Source organism: Hyla sarda, chromosome 2 (assembly GCF_029499605.1).
Source record: "Hyla sarda isolate aHylSar1 chromosome 2, aHylSar1.hap1, whole genome shotgun sequence".
Lineage (NCBI taxonomy): Eukaryota > Metazoa > Chordata > Amphibia > Anura > Hylidae > Hyla > Hyla sarda.
In genome coordinates, this window is record NC_079190.1 from 81,741,901 (window position 1) to 81,760,862 (window position 18,962).

The following is an 18,962-nucleotide window of genomic DNA, read 5'->3' on the forward strand; positions in this document are numbered from 1 at the left end:
TGGTGGTGTACCTGCCCAGTATTCTGCTGTTTAAGAAATTCCTTTCCACCTTATCAGAAGCAGAAAAGTGACACTGTGCCATCACAAAGCCTTGTGGGACAGTTGAGATGCCACCCAATGTGAGGAAAACCTTGCCCCTGCTGCTGCTGCTCCTCCTTCAGATCCCTCTCATCGGTCTTGTCCACAGGCAGAAAATTCTCCTTATCAGTGTTGCATCCGCCTCCACGTCGTCAGTTATCTACTGAGGAATCTATATCAAACAGACCACAGTGTTCACCCAGTCACCCTCTTGTAAGTGCTCCTTAATTCACACCTGGCCAAGTTGTTGGTTGTGCAAGTGCTCCCGTACCATCTCGTTGACTCCGTGGCCTTTAGGCAACTAATGGGTTGTGCCAATTGCCTTGTTGCATGTGGCGGAGAGGGTGGGCCACTCCATGAAGTTGTTGGTGTGCAACACAATGCAAGCCACAGTAGATACTTGAAGTAGTAGCTATGGCCAGGGCCAATACATGTTTTTTATGGCCCACTGGGTCAACATCCTGCAGAATGAGGCTACACCGCAACAAGGCCAGGAAATAGTAGTGACACCTCCACTGTTGTGCTGATCCAGTTAAACTTCTGACACCTGTCGCCTATCCTTCTCCTCCTCATTCAGGTTCTCCTCCAAGGACATCTTGCATCCCCCACATGGAAGAGCATAGCTTACCCTCCTTCTCCTCCCCTCTCATTTTAGAGGTGCAAAGTCAAGCACAGCCATGCTGTATTACACAGCAGAGAAGTTGCTGCCCTGTCTGCAACAGGAAGTTTCACACTAGCTTTATACTTGTACTCTCGTGCTAACGGTGATCATTGCGGAAAGAGGGTTGAAGGAAGGTTCACACATGGCTGGCAAGATTATGGATGTTCTTCTCAAGGAAGAGTTGGAAGAGGAGAATGAGGAAATAGGACCTGAGGAGGATTTGGAGATGGATACTGTCAAAAGCATAGGGGATGAAAACCTTGTCGATGCTCTGCTCCATCTGTCAGCACTATCCCTGCAAGAGGCAGGAGCAGCAGCAGCAGCAGCCTCTTCACGTTGGTGCACATAGTGACAAAGTTTTTACATTCTGTATTTTACCATGACATAAATCATTACCAAAGGGATGTACAGAACCACCTAAACAACTAGGTTAATGCATACCTTAGTTGTGCCCTTCTTCTGACAGACAATATGAGCCCAGACGCTGTGGACTTCTTGGTCACTAGATTAGACCATTGGCCAGAATATTTTCAACTTTTCTATATTTACAAAAGCTATTTCTTTTTCTACAAGTTCTTCCACTATTTTGAGACACCATCACCAATCCTGTTGCAACTCTCAAAAATGGATCATTGGAAAGAGCCATTGTGTCTTTGGATACCTTTGTGTTCATTTTGCATCTGCCAGCAAATGGTAAAAAACATACAACATCCATAAGTGCTGTGTGTTTTTAAACAAACTACCATGGGTTACCTCATGTCACTTTAACATCAACTTTTTTAACTATTCACAGGTACAGTATTCTGTGCAGATTTGATGCGCAGGATTTGAAACTGTATTGAGTTAGTTTACATTGAAATCTGCAGCAGTAAATCCTGCGCATCAAATCTGTGCATCAAATCTGCACAGAATACTGTACGTGTGAATAGACCCTAAAACTACTTGAATCCTAGTAGCATTATACAGGTTTCTTTTTACACGTGTTATATTTTCTGGGGGAAGTTTGGCGAGCACATCAAACCAAATTTTTTAAAAGTTGTCTCAACTCTAATACTGAATCATTATATCATTGTACTCTTTTGTTATAATGTAATCTGACATTCTTAAGCTGAATCACTGCTGATTTTCGGGATCTCTTTGTATGAACCTGACTAACAAGGTAGATCCTTCAAAACGCAATGTTCTCTTTTATCTCCACAATGGAATTGTGGGTCTTTTCCAGTGATTCATTGCTTGTGGAGTTATGCATTTGCTTCTCAGTTTAATGCTGGAAATTAGAAGGTACCTGTACCAGCTGGAAAGTCTGTACTTCATAAACCCCTAAGCGGCAGAAGTACCCCTCTTGCCAGGGTACCCAAATGATATGTTTGTTAAATAGACACAGGAACAGTGTCTTATAATGGACAAATTTCCAAAAGGTGAAGTTTATGGTGGAAATTTATCAAAACCCGTCCTGAGGAAAAGTTGCTAAGTTGCCCATAGCAACCAATCAGATCGCTTCTTTCATTTTGCAGAGGCCTTGTCAAAAATGAAAGAAGTGATCTGATTGGTTACTATGGGCAACTCAGCAACTTTTCCTCTGGACAGGTTTTGATAAATCTCCCCCTATGACTTCGGATATTTCTCCTTATTTGCAGTTAAGATTCTCCTCCTGCTTCAGAAATTCCTTTACTCCCAAACTGCATCTATTCCAGGGAAAACTCTACTTTACCTCATCTTCTTCTACAACTCAGCGGAAATCCGACATTTCAGTTAGGCTGCTTTCACACTATGAAAAGTACCCGTTATATAACGCCAGTTATAAAATAGCGGGTGATCGGGGGTTAAACCGCCATTAGAAAATCCCTAACGTACGTTAGAAAACCCCATTATAGTCTATGGGATTTTTCTAATGGCCATTTTAACCCTTTATTCATAACGGAAGTTATTTTATGACGGGAGATAGTAACGGGAGAAATAGTGCATGCACTATTTCTTCCGTTCAATCGCCCGTCACAAAATAATGCCTGTTATGAATAACGGGCGATAACAGGTTAAAACGGCTATTAGAAAAATCCCATAGACTATAATGGGGTTTTCTATCGTACGTTACGGATTTTCTAATGGTGGTTTAACCTTGGGATCGCGCGCTATTTTATAACGGGCGTTATATAACGGGTACTTTTCATAGTGTGAAAGCAGCCTTACCTCCACATTCCCCCCAGCTCTCCGCTGTACAAGGGCATTTCACAATATGACTTTGAAATGTCTGAAAAAGAAGAATGTCTGTGCAGTTTAGAGACATTTGCAGTTAGGGATTTTCCCTGTGCCATCTATTAAACATCATAGTGTGAAGGCAGTATGGTGACGATGATGCTCATATCATGTGGGCAGGTCTTCTCTAAAGTCCTGTAAGACCAAAATGCTGTGGGCTGAGCTTCCAGAAGCTTGACGTGCTATGATCTGAGAGCAGTGGCAGCCAAGTGCTCCCGATCTGCTCTCCTCCTGCAAGGAAGCATCCCACTTGCATGTCGCTTTCCAATTCCAGTGTGTTCCTGCTGAACGAGGTAAAGCTTATAGGGATCTGGGGGATTGTTTATCACTGCTCAGATTATGCAATATATCCGTATGTTCGCCTATTTATAATACAACTCAGTAGGGAGTCATTAGGGTTATAGGTTGAACTTGATTGACTGGTCTTTTTTCAACCTTATGAACTATGTTACTATGAATGGGGTTTGCTGAAGCATTAGAACCATGGGAAGTCTGAATTTAGCTTTATATTTTTGTAACATAATACAGAATAGGAAAGGTTGAAGTACATATTCAATGTTATGCAATATACCCGTATGTTCACCTATTTATAATACAACTCAGTAGGGACTCCTTAAGGGTTATAGGTTGAACTTGATTGACTCTGGTCTTTTTTCAACCTTACGAACTATGTAACTATGGTTGAACCATAGGAAGTCTGAATTTAGCTTTGTTTCTTCGTAACGTAATTCAGAATAGAAAAGGTTGAAGTACATTTTCAATGTTAAGCAATATATCCGTAGGTTCACCTATTTATAATACAACTCAGTAGGGACTCAGTAGGGACTCATTAGGGTTAAAGGTTGAACTCAATTGACTCTGGTCTTTTTTCAACCTTATGAACTATGTAACTATGAATGGGGTTTGCTGACGCATTAGGTGGACCATGGGAAGTCTGAATTTAGCTTTGTATCTTTGTAACGTAATGTAGAATAGAAAAGGTTGAACTGCATATTCAATATTATGCAATATATCCATATGTTCACCTATTTATAATACAAGGGCTGTAGGCATTCAGGCATGGATACGCAATGTTGGATAAAGTCATGGGATATGTGAAGAAATATGCAATTGTACATTCATACAACTTTAACTTTTCTTCTCTTCTTCTTAACCTATTTGATGATTTACGTATTGTGATATGTTTTTTTTTTATTCACTTGCCCATTTTTTTCTATTTTATAGCTGTATTCTACTATGTTAACTGCTTGTGTACCAATTTAAACCATAACCATAAACCAACTGTTATAGCCATATGTAACACTTTGCAATGTGGTCAAATATTAAGTTTGAAAGCAGATTTTTTTTGTCATCAAGGATGCACGGGAAGATAGAAATAACAATGATGTCATAGAAGGGTCTGATATTAACCTAGAACAGTGTTTCCATACCAGGGTGCCTCCAGCTGTTGCAAAACTACAACTCCCAGCATGCCCGGACAGCTTTTGGCTGTCCAGGCATGCTGGGAGTTGTAGTTTTGCAACAGCTGGAGGCACCCTGGTTGGAAAACACAGACCTAGAGGGCTGCTAGGGATTTCCTATAGCTTGTGCATGCCCTTCCTACCTGTCAGCAGACACCTGCTGTCTTACCACAGCCTGTGTACGCAGTCCCTTGACAGAACACAGGCTGCATTAACGGGAAATCTTATTCTATTGAAAAAATGGGAGTTTCCTTAAAGTATATTGTCAAATAATTTACTAATTATCAATAGCCAATACTGTTCCTATATTATGAGGTTGTTGTTATTTGTTGTTTTAAGGCATCGTGAAAATGGCCTCCAAATATATGGAATTTTGTACATTTGCAGTCTACCCATGTCACATCATAGAACAGCATTGTGCATAATAGACAAAATTGGTATGGCATACATTCTATTTTCTATCCAGTATATTGGCACAATGGGTCATACATAAATAGGAAAAGTCATATTTAAAAGTTTGCCACTAAGATTTCAAGCATTTATAAATAATATCTACGTACAGTAAAACCTCTCCAGAAGACAACCCCCATAGCCACATCCCCAAGATCATCTCCACAGAAGACCACTTTTTAATGCAATTTTTGGTGGCCTTCTCAAAGAGGTATTACTGTATATATTTTAATCAAAACAGAAGACATATAGTATAGTCATAAAAAGGATGGCATACAATGCAGGTAATATATTCTAATGGAAGAAATTGGAATGTCCAGCGCCAATTGAATCCAACGGAGCACTTTATTGATTAAAAACCTCAGTACATGGAAATAGAAGGCACAGGTGACGCGTTTCGGGACTTAGAATGAGCCTTAGTCAACTAAGGCTCATTCTAAGAGCCGAAACGCATCACCTGTGCCTACTATTTTCATGTACTGAGGTTTTTAATCATAAAAGTGCTCCGTTGGATTCATTTGGTGCTGGACATTCCAATTCCTTCCATTCTGTGTCTTTGGCGGTGCCCATGCCAGTCCGTGCGCATACCTGTGAAATATTCTAATGTATCATTTAGCAGGGAGAGAAGTGGATCCATTAGTTTATAATATGATGGGTATAAAAAGATTATTTGGCTGAATTTATTTGCTGTGTATTAACATTATTCTATAAGCCAAGAAAGCTCCTTTGGTATTTTTATCGTTTTACTTAGGAGCACATCCAAAGTAACTTGATCCATTTCTAATGGCATATTGATTGTTATTTGTCTGTTTTCCAATGGTATTTCTGTCCACCTTCCACAGTAATGTGCCCCTGAGTATCAAACTGTTTTCCAAGAAATGAGGCACAAGTAGAGTAATAATAGCATGGCAGTATACACTGTATGCTGATTTACTAACATGGAGTAAAAGTGCATCAGACATAGCTAGCAATCAATCAAGCCTTACTGGAACCAGGCAGGGTAATGGCTCATCGATAAAATACTACATGTAAGAAATGTGTTGTATAGATAAACTCCATACAATGTGATAGTAATGGACCACAAGCTGTGTTGCTACAAACATACAGTCATCATTCTATTGGCAAGTACCTCTCCCATGGTACTATAGGACTGTGCACTTCCTGATATGTAGGGTAGTTGATAACAAAACAGAAACCTACAACCGATGGAAGAAGCTAATGCACTTAAAGGGGAATTCCAGAGAAAATCTCAAATATAACATTTATTTATACCTTGAAAATATTCACTTCTAGGACAGCCAAACACATATCAAATATCAGAAGAATTGGACACATGTCCATTTGAGATACATTACAATAAATGCGTATGGCCCAAAAGGGTATCTTAATTCTGTTCAGGCTAGTCAAGGTATATGACAATTGGCCATATGGACCTCAGATGCTGTTGAATTAATGGGGAATTGCATTGAAAAAAAAATGTTTTTATTAACTGGTGCCAAAAAGTTATACACCAGTATAACTTCTCAAGCCTTCTAGTACTTATCAGTTGTTTTATGACTAGTATTTTTTCCAACCCAATATGACGCTCCCAGCTGCCACCTCTGTCTATGTCAGGAACATTCCAGGACAGAAGCAAACCTCTCCTGCTCTGGACAATTCCGGACATAGACAGAGGTGGCAGCAGGATGCACTTTGTCTGAATTTAAAGCGTACCTGTTGTGGTGACCCACGGTGATGGCGGGACCACAGGGTGTAGCGGTGTAGGTGGGTGGGGCAGATGGTATTAACTTCAAAGGGAAGGTGTTATTAACCCCTAATGTTCATGACGCCAGAGAGGTTTTTGGGTACCGGAACCACCCAAACGGTATCTCCGCTATTCCAATAGCTAGGCAGTGAAAATGAGAGTCCACAACCAGATTATGGTTTAACAGAGGCTTTACTGAGGCCAGATAGGTGTTATTATCTTCACAGCTAGGCCAGAATCCCAGAGAGGTGGCCAGGAACACAAATGGACCTTGCAGCTTGCTGGGACCAATTATACTTGTAATAGACCTTAGATAATTGACTTGAGGCTTGACTAGACTGTAGATAGTGACAGCAGACATAGACTTGACTTACTGGAGTGACTGCAGATTTGAGGCCTTCCAAGTAGCTAGACTCTAGCACTGAGACATCTTGTCTCCATTGTTCCTCAGCAATAGTGATGATGTAAAAGCAAGATTGCAGCACCTCCCTTCCTTATAAAGAGGGGCTGTACTAGAAGCCCATTGGTCAAGCTGCTGGTCATGTGTTAACCTGGTGCCCTCTGAGTAACGTGATAACATAAACGTAACATGTGACATTTCACAGGTCCTTTAGACATTTACTGGAATCCTCCAAAGGTCCTATATACTGACTATACATTGACATACTGACTATAACCCTATTACATTAAATAACAATATAATAACAGCAGGGGAGACACTGCAGAAGAGCCCCCAGGTCAACATGTCAAGGTCTAAGTGTAGTGCAGGACCATGTCCTGTACTGGGACAACACACTGTCATATCCCACAAAGAGAAAAAAAAATGTAATCAGTACTTAATCATTTACATATGATATTTATGTGTCTAGCACCTATATTTCTTTCACAAATACCCTATATCTCTTGATCATTTGGTTTTCATCTTCCCTTGTTGAGGGGGCGTGTTCTCACTCTGCATGATTCATCGTCCTCCATGAGTCTCCTGGGCGGTGCAGGGTCTCTTCATCCAATCACTGCAGGCTACTCTTTAACCCTTTTGTCTCTGTTTTTATGCTGTACATGTAACACAGAGAGGAGGATTATTGGAGTTTGTTGTTGTTGTATACCTAAGACACTATGGTGAGTTTATAACAGGGTAAATGTGTAAAAATAAAAGTAGATATTGCTAAATTAGTGCAAATGTTTAGTGATAGAAATACAGCAGGTCTTTTATGCATACATTTTCAGGAGTCGTACACCTTTCTCAGACTCCTGAATGGCAGAGCAGCTGTTCTAACACAGTGTTTTACAAACACAGCTTGTGAGAGCTTGCAGTATTACACATACTGTACTAAGCTACAGGCAATATCACACATATTATGCTTAGATACGGTACTCAGCTGAGCACTGTGCTTTCATGTTTCTTAAGCTGCTGCTCTGAGCTTCCGGCAGACCTGAGCAGGTCACATGGTTAGAGAGCAGTGAATATAGATGAGTATAGGTGTGCGCAGCCTCAGCTAATCACACTGAAGAGCAGTTTGTCAGAGTGAGCCTGCACAGCAAAGATCTTGAATACTTGATACCGGGTTGTTTTATGGCTGGTATCCAAAGTGCTGTAAAATAAAGAGTCATTGGTATGGATAGATAGATGATGCCTAGTGGTGTTAATTATAAAAGGTTTTAAGATTAAATTTACTCTTTTTAATAACTATATATTTATTTTACAAAAATCCTGTTATCAATTATTTTAATGGCAGTGGCTCTTTAAATTAAAATTGAAGTTGATCAAAACATTTCTACTGCCTACTGGTATTCAGCTGAGCTACCTTCTAGAATCCTGCATCTCTCTAGAAAAGCTATCTAAAAAATAACTCTCCCAGGCATAGGGTATCCCATATAGAGGTGTGAGGAGCATAGCCCTTCATGCCTTATAAGTCTAAGACTTTCCACCACAGCTTATGGAGGACAGCCAAAATTTCTTATAATAGAGAAGCAATTTCTTAGCATCCAAAGCCTCAAGCAAAGGGGAGACCTTAGGTTACTTACAAAGAAGGGCTTTGTTAGGGTCCATAATATTAGCCAATTTCCACCCCTTTAAATGCTGCAACTGAGCAGTGAGAAAATACACCACTGCATTTGGGACTGCTAGATCCCTATCATATTTGGCCTATGTAAAGACTCCAGTTTAATGCAAGAGTGGTTCGGGCCCCAAATAAGATCCCAAAAGAGAGCATGGACCTTGTGAACCCATGCAGCTAAGTTGTGTAAAGCATATAATAATTGGGGCATCAATATCATATTTGCAAGGTGTGCTTTCCTGACTAACAATAAGGGAATTTTACACCGAATAGCCAGATTAGTTTGAAAGGGGAGTATTAGTGGAGAGAAAGATTTAATTTCTCAGATTGCAAGATGTCTGAGAAGACCATGATTTCAAGATGTTTAAAGGAGGAAGAACATTTAAGAGGAATAGCTGGATCTAGCTGGTGTGTAGCTGGGGAATCTTGTGGACCTTTCCTAATTGATACCCAGACCAGAATAAGGGCCAAATTCGTCTATGAGGCACACAGCAGTAAGGAGAGAAGTAGAGGCATCATTGAGATGCAACAAAAGATTGTCACTTTATAACGCCAATTTTTCCCTGTCAACCCATTTGAAGCCAACCACCCCAGAGTGAGAACACAGCAGGAAAGCCAAAGGCTCAATGGTCAAGGCAAAAGTAGGGTAAAAAAAAATAAAAAAAGACACCCCTGCTGCATCCCCCTGGTGTATAAACCTCCATTGATTCTTAACCGGGACATAGGAGAAGAGTTGAGAAGTTGTAGCATGTCATGTTAACGTTTGGTGTTGGATAAAAAGATATGAAGTACAGTGATCAGATCTCTAGGGCACTCTGTGCCAGATGGATCACATTCTTAGAGCTTAAAAAGTTGAAGTGATATGAGTTATCCTAGACCCAGTTCAGGAAATATAGGTTATGGCGCTACACAAGCAGGATGTGGTCTGGAAATACCAAGAATGCCAGATGTGAGATGTTAGTTTTCATTAAAATAACCAGGACCAAGCTAAGAACATTAATAAAACATTTTTAGTTTTAAAATCAAATAAGCATCTATAATATAAAGCAGAGGTTTTTCAGGGGAAAAGAGAAAAGAGGGGCACAGAAGGCATTATTGAGAATCCTTTCACTTACTCTACCATGTACATTTCCTGTTTGTTACTGCTTATTGAAGAGGAAGGTTATTCACTTCTAGGTGCTACGAGCAATTGAAGGAATTCGCATTGTTTCTATTTTTAATTATACAAGAAAGTTTAGAAACAGCGTGGGAGCAGCCATCATAATGCAAGGGCACTGACGTCTAGATAAATGATTACATAACCATGATCTATTATAAGGACACTGGAGCTGTAACGTAGGTGAACTGTATTACTTCTTATGGAGCCATCTTTACATGTCTCATTTCTTCCTATGTTCAACTACTAAACACATTCTTTAGGAAGCAGGATAGCCAGCACCTTTATCACAATCTGGGGAACTCAGTTGCCAAACCTTTTGGCTAATTTTAGATCAATCTCTTCCCTAAAGAGCAGGGATGGGAGCAAAGATCCCTTAACTGAAAGGAAGCCTAGCATATGGGTTTGCCGATTTGCTAAATTGGATGGTTCTGCACCATATTTTGGCCCTATTTATTCAAGTACCATAGCAATAATGTGTCCTATAACTACAGCCGCCTGGTGTCAGGTTAGGACCAATATTGGGATCATGTTTTGTTAATCAATTCCAATATTGATGCATCCATGAAACAATTTTAGTTACCGTATTTTTCGCCGTATAAGATGCACTTTTTCTTCCCCAAAACTGGGGGGAAAAAGTCGGTGCGTCTTATACGGCGAATACACCCCTATCGCGGTGGTCCCTGCGGCCATCAACGGCCGGGACCCACGGCTAATACAGGACATCACCGATCGCGGTGATGCCCTGTATTAACCCTTCAGACGAGGCGATCAAAGCTGACCGCCGCGTCTGAAGGGAAAGTGACATTAACCCGGCTGTTCAGTCGGGCTGTTCGGGACCGCCGCGATTTCACCGCGGCGGTCCCGAACAGCTCGACTGAATAGCCGGGTTAGTGCTTACAGGACTCCGGGGGGGACCTTACCTGCCTGCTCGGTGTCTTCTCCGTTCAGGGATCCCCTGTATGCCGGCGCTCTCCTTCCTCGTCATCACGTCGTCACGTACGTGCGTAACGACGTGATGGCGGCGACGGAGAGCGAGGAAACCCGGCCGGCAGCAGAGACGTTCCGGAGCGACGGGGACACAGCGACAGCGATGGAGCGACATCCAGGGCAGCGGTGACGGGTCCGGAGCGGCGGGGACACGTGAGTATTACCTCCTATGCAGTGGTCTTCAATCTGCGGCCCTCCAGATGTTGCAAAACTACAACTCCCAGCATGCCCGGACAGCCAACGGCTGTCCGGGCATGCTGGGAGTTGTAGTTTTGCAACATCTGGAGGTCCGCAGGTTGAAGACCACTATTGGGTTCAAAATCTTTATTTTTTTAGATTTTGCCCCTAAAAATTGGGTGCGTCTTATACGCCGGTGCGTCCTATAGGACGAAAAATAAGGTATATAATATATGGTTTTCAGCTACATGCATGGTGGCATTGGGTGTATTTATTATTAGCATTGTTACATGGCAGAACTACAGACTGTGTCTGCTCTTACAGTGAACAATCTGTTCCGCTGTGATCATGTCAATGCCGCTCTGTGTAATCTAACCTAAATCTGACACAATGACATCATTCTCAGAACTGACCTTTGCTGGGAACTGGTGCAAATGGAGTGTATTATCCAGGGATTCTACAGTCAAGAAAGCTTTTAGGTGTCATAAACATTTCTGTGTACAAACTCCTGCAGGTCTGGCAGCACAAGGGATATTCTTTACTCGTGGTATTGGATGCATTAAAGAGAATATTAATTTTTAATTCTGATTGATTTACGGGGAGCAGCGGAATCCTGTCTCTTTAGCAGACGGCTGCAGTTTGTAAGTTGAAAATAGATCTTATACCAGATGTCTTTTGATATAAATATTCATTTCAGATTCTATATGCACCAACTTAATTCATACATTAAGAAAATATCATTAGGTCATTACGTGTGTTAAGTGGACAGTAAATTCAGGTTCAGCAGCCCAGGGGACACGGTAATGGAGTGTTCAGTGCACACAGTCTAATGGCAAAATAACAGGAGAGAAACAAACACATACAAAACCACAAGTCCCAAACAAGCTGAAAAAGAAAATGTATTTTTCTACGCTTGGTAGATAGACAAGATCTGTATTACATTTTTACTGTTTTCTATGTACGACAATTATTTGGGGGTTTCTAATGGTAACTAGGAATGCTATAGTTACTTTCCAGTTATATGGTTGGCATTATGGATAGAAAAAAACTGTTGCCACAACCTTCAATGGAACACCAGTTAAAGGAGTACTCCAGTATTGAAAAACCTATCCCCTATGCTAAGGATAGGGGATAAGTTTCAGATTGCGGGGGGGGGGTCCGATAACTGGGACCCCCTGTAATCTCCCATTAGGGGCCCTGGCTCTCCGGCCAGATAGTGTGTCGACACCGCACGAATTGGCGGCCAACATGCCCCCTCAATACAGCGCAATGGCAGAGCCGGAGATTGCCGATTGTATTGAGGGGGCTTGTCAGCCACCACTTCGTGCAGTGGTCGACACTCCCCCTTCCCTTGGACTGCCGGGGCCCCGTTAAGTAGATCGCAGGGGTCCCAGCGATAGGGGATACGTTTTTCAATACCGGAGTACTTCTTTAAAGAGATAGACACTGGCCAACAAGTTCTAATAATTTCATAATCTGGTGATCGTTGAACTGCATAGAAGTGCCATAGACCCATTATGACAATGCAGCCTGGTGTAATACTGTGGGAGAAACTTTTGCTTGGTATTTATAGATCTGGTGTTAGTTTTATTGCATTTAAAGTTCCATCATTTGTTTTTTTCTGGGAACGTTTTGCTCACATTTAGTTAAAGGGAATTCTGCTCAATGTGAAGACAGACGCCGAATGGATCAAACCAGGATAAAGATACATACAAAAACTTTAATGGACCAACATGCAACACTTTTTCCGGCTCACAGGTCGCTTTTTCAGTCCAGAAGAACCTCTAAAATAAAATATTATCCTTTACTTACACAATATTTAAAAACATGTACTATATGTTGTTAGGATTCGGCAGGCTGGATGTGGATCCTCTGTGTCAGCGAGGGATTGGCGTGGACCGTGTCGGTGGACCGGTTCTAGGTTGCTACTGGTATTCACCAGAGCCCGCCGCAAAGCGGGATGGTCTTGCTGCGGCGGTAGCAAACAGGCTCAACCTCGCTGACTGCTGAGAAGGCATGGGACAGAAGGACTAGACAGAGGCAAGGTCAGATGTAGCAGAAGGTCGGGGCAGGCGGCAAGGTTCGTAGTCAATGGAGATAGCAAGAGGTCAGGAACACAGTAATGGCAAACACAGTAAACGCTTTCTCTAGGCACAAGGGCAACAAGATCTGGCAAAGCAGGGAAGGGGAAGTGAGGTTATATAGGGAAGTGCACAGGGGGAAGCTAATTAGACTGATTGGGCCAGGCACCAATCATTGGTGCACTGGCCCTTTAAATCTCAGAGAGCTGGCGCGCACGCGCCCTAAGGAGCAGAGCCGCGAGCGCCAGGATGTGACAGCCGGGGACCGGGACAGGTGAGTGACTTGGGATGCGATTCGCGAGCAGGCGCGTCCCGCTATGCGAATCGCATCCCCGCCGGCAGTGTCAGTGCAGCGCTCCCGGTCAGCGGGTCTGACCGGGGCGCTGCAGAGAGAGGAACGCCGCGAGCGCTCCGGGGAGGAGCAGGGACCCGGAGCGCTCGGCGTAACATATGTGAGGCATCAGAACATACATGTTCTGGTGTGTCACTTCCGCCCTGATGAAGGATGAAAAATTAGGCAAGAGAAGATTAGATAGTTAGAGAACACACCCAAATCTATGTACTGGTATTTCACCTCACTGAACATTTTATGTCCTTCCCCGGGGGACAGCATAAAAGTCACCCCTAAATCTGTGCCATAAATTATCTGCTGCTTTTGAGATGGGATTTTTTCCTGAGCCTCACCCACTGTTGGATCCACTGCTGTGCATGAAGAACATCAGCACCCAATAATGCTACTGAAGATTTGCTTGTCTTATAAAACACGTCAGTTTACATTTTGCACCTGGGCTGATAAGCTTCCAGACAGCCCTCACAACATTGTCTTCAATCTTCAGCGTATAATAGTTAACAGCACAAAAAAGGCTAATCTGAATAATTCAGAACCATGTTAGCAGCTGCGGGCTGCCTCTATAATCCTTCCCATGTTTACTCAACTGAGCAACAGTCTTAATCTCCCAATTTTTGACTTGATTAAATTGGATTTATTTTTGGAAGGAGGGATGAGAAGGTACGATTCCATTATTTTATTTGGGGATTTGTTTTTACATTGTGCCCAATGTGGGATAAATGATGTTATTGTGCTGGATATTACAATTACAGTGCTGTGTCAGATGGAACTATGTTGTCATTTCTCTATTCTAGTGTTTGATGTGTCCCCCATATTCAAAAATGCTTTCTGCCCACAATAGTTAATTCCATTATTGTCAACCTCCTGTCAATATTCACCAGGCTGACTTCTATCAGCAACACAGAATTTTTACACAAAGCTTGGCACTTGTTGGATGTTCTGTGTACTGCAACATTTTCTCTAAAACTTAGAAATTAGTGTATATGAATGTCCCAAAGAGAGTCCCAAGAAACTCATCCCACCTGTCAGATACTGCATAGTTAGACATTTACAACCACATATACAGGCCATGAGCAGCTATGATTCTATGACGGATTTTTATTTTTGTGAGGAATGAGGATGATGATAAAAGAGTTGTGGAAAACTTAATGGGGATCACTCCAACCCCATGTTTTTTGTCTCACTTCTGCCGTGTGCATTGTAACTATACTGCGGCTTAGCCTATTACATGATTATTATGCTGTGACAGATCTTTGTACATTATTCCTGAATTGTGGAATTATTATAATAATTATAACTCCCTTGTTCTAACTTCACTAACATTATCCTTGGGCTATGATATCACTTTGTGGAGAAAATCCATGCTATAATACTGTACCATAACTATAATGAGTGCATGGCTAGAAAGTAAAGGAACATACCCCTGTTGATGTACTGGCATGTCACCTCATCCCGTTGCTCATTTCATGTCCTTCCTCAGGGGGCTCGCTGGGGAGGGATGCAAAATTGGGCAAGAAAAACTTGGTATGAGATGTTTATTCGAGTGTACTTGCAAAGAGGGTTCATTTTGTATTCTAGGTGCATTGGATAAATCAGAAAGAAATGAAAAGTGCAGGTGCTTTGATAAAAAAAAGGGCTACATCATTTTTATTACACCTCATACTCCTTAGAGTTAACCATAATGCTTGGGTCACACATAGTATTTTGGTCAGTATTTTTTTGTCAAAACCACAACTGAGAGAAAAACACTATAATGAAAAGATTTTCACCTTTTTCTGTGTTTTAGACATACTTCAAGTTTTGGCTAAAAAGACTTACCAAAATACTGACCAAAATACCATGTGTAGTGAGCTGTAACACACCTGTAATGTCAGTTTATCTGTATTTTGCATGTTTCTGCTTTGGGTCCTGTTCCCACATTATGTTTATGTCTGAACAGTTTCTGTGTTTATTCTCACTGGTTTGGGAAGAGTTAACCTTCCTGCCCTTCAGTACTGGGAAGGTATACAGTATAAGGCCTCTTAAAGGGGTACTCCGCCCCTAGACATCTTATCCCCTATCCAAAGGATAGGGGATAAGATGTCAGATCGCCGCGGTCCCGCTGCTGGGGACCCTCGAGATCGCCGCTGCGGCACCCCGCTGTCATTACTGCACAGAGCGAGTTCGCTCTGTGCGTAATGACGGGCGATACAGGGGACGGAGCAACGTGACGTCATGGCTCCGCCCCTCGTGACATCACGGCCTGCCCCCTTAATACAAGTCTATGTCCACAGACTCGTATTGAGGGGGGCGGGCTGTGACGTCACGAGGGGCAGGGCCGTGACGTAACAATGCTCCGGCCCCTGTACTACCCGTCATTACGTGCAGAGCGAACTCGCTCTGTGCAGTAATGACAGCAGGGTGCCGCAGCGGCAATCCCGGGGGTCCCCAGCAGCGGGACCGCGGCGATCTGACAATAGCTACACTTTCATCTTCCTTAAAGAATGTGTCACATGAAAAATGTAGGCCAATCTGCTGAAAGCATGTTATAGACCAGGAGGAGCTGAGCAAATTGATTCACAGACATGGCCGTAAATGTTGGCACCACTGAAATTTTTCAAGAAAATTAAGTATTTCTCACAGAAAAGGATTGCAGTAACACATGCTTTGCTATACACATGTTTATTCCCTTTGTGTTTATTGGAACTAAACCAAAAAAGGGAGGGAAAAAAGCTAATTTGACATAATGTCACACCAAAATGGGCTGGACAAAATGATTGGCACCCTTTCAAAATTGTGCATGAATAAAATTGTTTCAAGCTTGTGATGCTCCTTTAAACTCACCTGGGGAAAGTAACAGGTGTGGGCAATATAAAAATCACACCTGATAGCAGGTAAAAAGGAGAGAATTTCACTTAGTATTTGCATTGTTTGTCTGTGTGTACCACACTAAGCATGGACAACAGAAAGAGGAGAAGAGAACTGTCTGAGGACTTGAGAACCAAAATTGTGGAAAAATATCAAGGTTACAAGTCCATCTTCAGAGATCCAGATTTGCCTTTGTCCACAGTGCGCAACATTATCAAGAAGTTTGCAACTCATGGCACTGTAGCTAATCTCCCTGGGCGTGGACGGAAGAGAAAAATGATGAAAGGTGTTAACGCAGGATAGTCCGGATGGTGGATAAGCAGCCCCAAACAAGTTCCAAAGATATTCAAGCTGTCCGTCGACATTTAAATGAAATGAAACGCTATGGCAGGAGACCCAGGAGGACCCCACTGCTGACACAGAGACATAAAAAAGCAAGACTACATTTTGCCATAATGAACTTGAGTAAGCCAAAATCCTTCTGGGAAAATGTTTTGTGGACAGATGAGACCAAGATAGAGCTTTTTGGTAAAGCACATCATTCTACTGTTTACCGAAAAAGGAATGAGGATTACAAAGAAAAGAACACAGTACCTACAGTGAAATATGGTGGAGGTTCAATCATGTTTTGGGGTTGTTTTGCTGCCTCTGGCACTGGGTGCCTTGAATGTGTGCAAGGAATTATGATAGCATTATGAAACCAACGAATTTTGGGTCACACTGTACAGCCCAGTCTCAGAAAGCTGGGTTTGCGTCCGAGATCTTGGGTCTTCCAGCAGGACAATGACCCTAAACATACATCAAAAAGCACTCCGAAATGAATGGCAACAAAGCACTGGAGAGTTCTGAAGTGGCCAGCAATTAGTCCAGATCTAAATACCATTGAACACCTGTGGAGAGATCTTAAAATTGCTGTTGGGAAAAGGTGCCCTTCCAATAAGAGACCTGGAGCAAAGGAAGAGTGGTCCAACATTCCGGCTGAGAGGTGTAAGAAGCTTATTGATGGTTATAGGAAGTGACTGATTTCAGTTATTTTTTACAAAGGGTGTGCAACCAATCCCGTAGGCTTGCATTGAGGGGCGGAGCGTGAAGTCACACGGGGGCGGAGGCGTGACGTCACACGCCGCCCGCCCTGTAGTCGCCGGTAATCAGTCCCGGAGTGAACACGATCCGGGGACTGATTACAAACAGGGTTCCGCGTGCACGATCACGGGGGTCCCCAGCGGCGGGACTCCCGCGATCAGGCATCTTATCCCCTATCCTTTGGATAGGGGATAAAATGTCTAAGCACCGGAGTACCCCTTTAAGGGTGCCCATTTTTGGAGTTTGGTGTGACATTATTTTTGTTTAGTTCCATTTTTTTGTTTAGTTCCAATACACACAAAGGTAATAAACATGTATAGCAAAACATGTGTTACTACAATCCATTTATGTGACAAATACTTCATTTTCTTGAAACATTTCAGGGTTGCCAACATTTACGGTCATGACTGTATAGATTTTTTTGGGATGGTTCTATGATACTTTCTCATTGATACATATAAACCTTTGCAAAGTAATAAAGTATATAAAAGCTCTCTCTATATACATATTTATACTCAGCTGTCAATCAGAGTAGGACCGCCTACATGACTAATTAGGAAGAGCAGAGGATTACATAAATAAATGCCAAGTTCACGAGCCCCTTCCTCACCTTCCAAAGGGGAGATGGCACTTGTTTTTCCAAATTAATATCTCAGACATCGTTGAAGAGCCTACCTGATCTCTTACAGGAGACCGAGGTGACTACCTACTTACTCTTTCAATACGCACAACTCAGTCACTTTTACCTGTCTAACACTTCATCGTCCACTCACCAACTTTGAAAACCTCTGTGTTTCCTCGCATAAAATCAACCATAAAATCAGTGTCCTTTGCTCTCTCCTCATACATAAATTTACAACCGATCCGCTCCCATTCCGGTTAGGCTGGGAAAAAGAAATAGGACATCAGTTCAGGGGGGAGGACTGGACCAGGGCTCTGAATCGGTGCCACCACACCTCCATCTCTTGTAAAGCACAAGAAATCAACTATAAAGTTCTAACGAGATGGTACAGAGGGCCATCCTTACTCGCCAAATTCTATCCCGATTTTCCAGATACGTGCTGGAGATGTGGAGGTGTAGGTGGCACTATGCTTCATGTTTGGCTGACCTGCCCCCACTTATCTACATACTGGACTCATTTTACATCCTCTAGGGACTCTACGTCCATGCATCTTTCACTCGGAAACATATGTCCCCCAAGCCCTACAGCACGCCCGGTTTCCGGTGCGCCCTCTACCTAAACAGCCCATTTTTCACAAAAAGCCACCATGCCTCATTGCTTTGCCATGTTGTTCTGAAGCCCTCCTGACCCGCTGGGTAAGTCTAACAACCTCTTTCTTACGAACCGAGTAGTCTTCCTCGTTCCCATTCCCCTCTGTCCCTTTGGAACCCTTTCCTGTCTCTTCTTCCTCCTTCTTTCTGTCCTCATCTCCTCTTCTTCCCATATGTTGCTTACACCAACTACATTGCTGTTGATTGTACCTACCCTGATCACATAGAAGCTCGGACCATGTACCTTGAGTTGACTAGTTGATGTTTGAATTGTCATGTCTTTAACTATTCACTTTAATGTAT

General features: G+C 42.5%; 1 protein-coding gene and 1 long non-coding RNA gene across 3 annotated transcripts in view; one reads left to right on the plus strand and one right to left on the minus strand.

Annotated features, from left to right (window-relative positions):
* The first annotated feature begins 3,166 nt into the window (after positions 1-3,166).
* CACNB3 (calcium voltage-gated channel auxiliary subunit beta 3) overlaps positions 3,167-18,962 on the plus strand; it is a 223,442-nt gene continuing 207,646 nt past the window's right edge. Inside the window, exon 1 of the mRNA XM_056562249.1 lies at positions 3,167-3,285. Within this exon, the coding sequence (XP_056418224.1) occupies positions 3,247-3,285 (39 nt within the window). The 5' untranslated portion in view covers positions 3,167-3,246. The remainder of the gene's footprint in view (positions 3,286-18,962) is intronic.
* Positions 6,200-18,962, minus strand: part of LOC130358684 (uncharacterized) — a 125,667-nt gene continuing 112,904 nt past the window's right edge. For both annotated transcript variants that reach the window (XR_008889618.1, XR_008889617.1), the window contains exon 4: positions 6,200-7,699. This is a non-coding gene — a long non-coding RNA (uncharacterized LOC130358684). The remainder of the gene's footprint in view (positions 7,700-18,962) is intronic.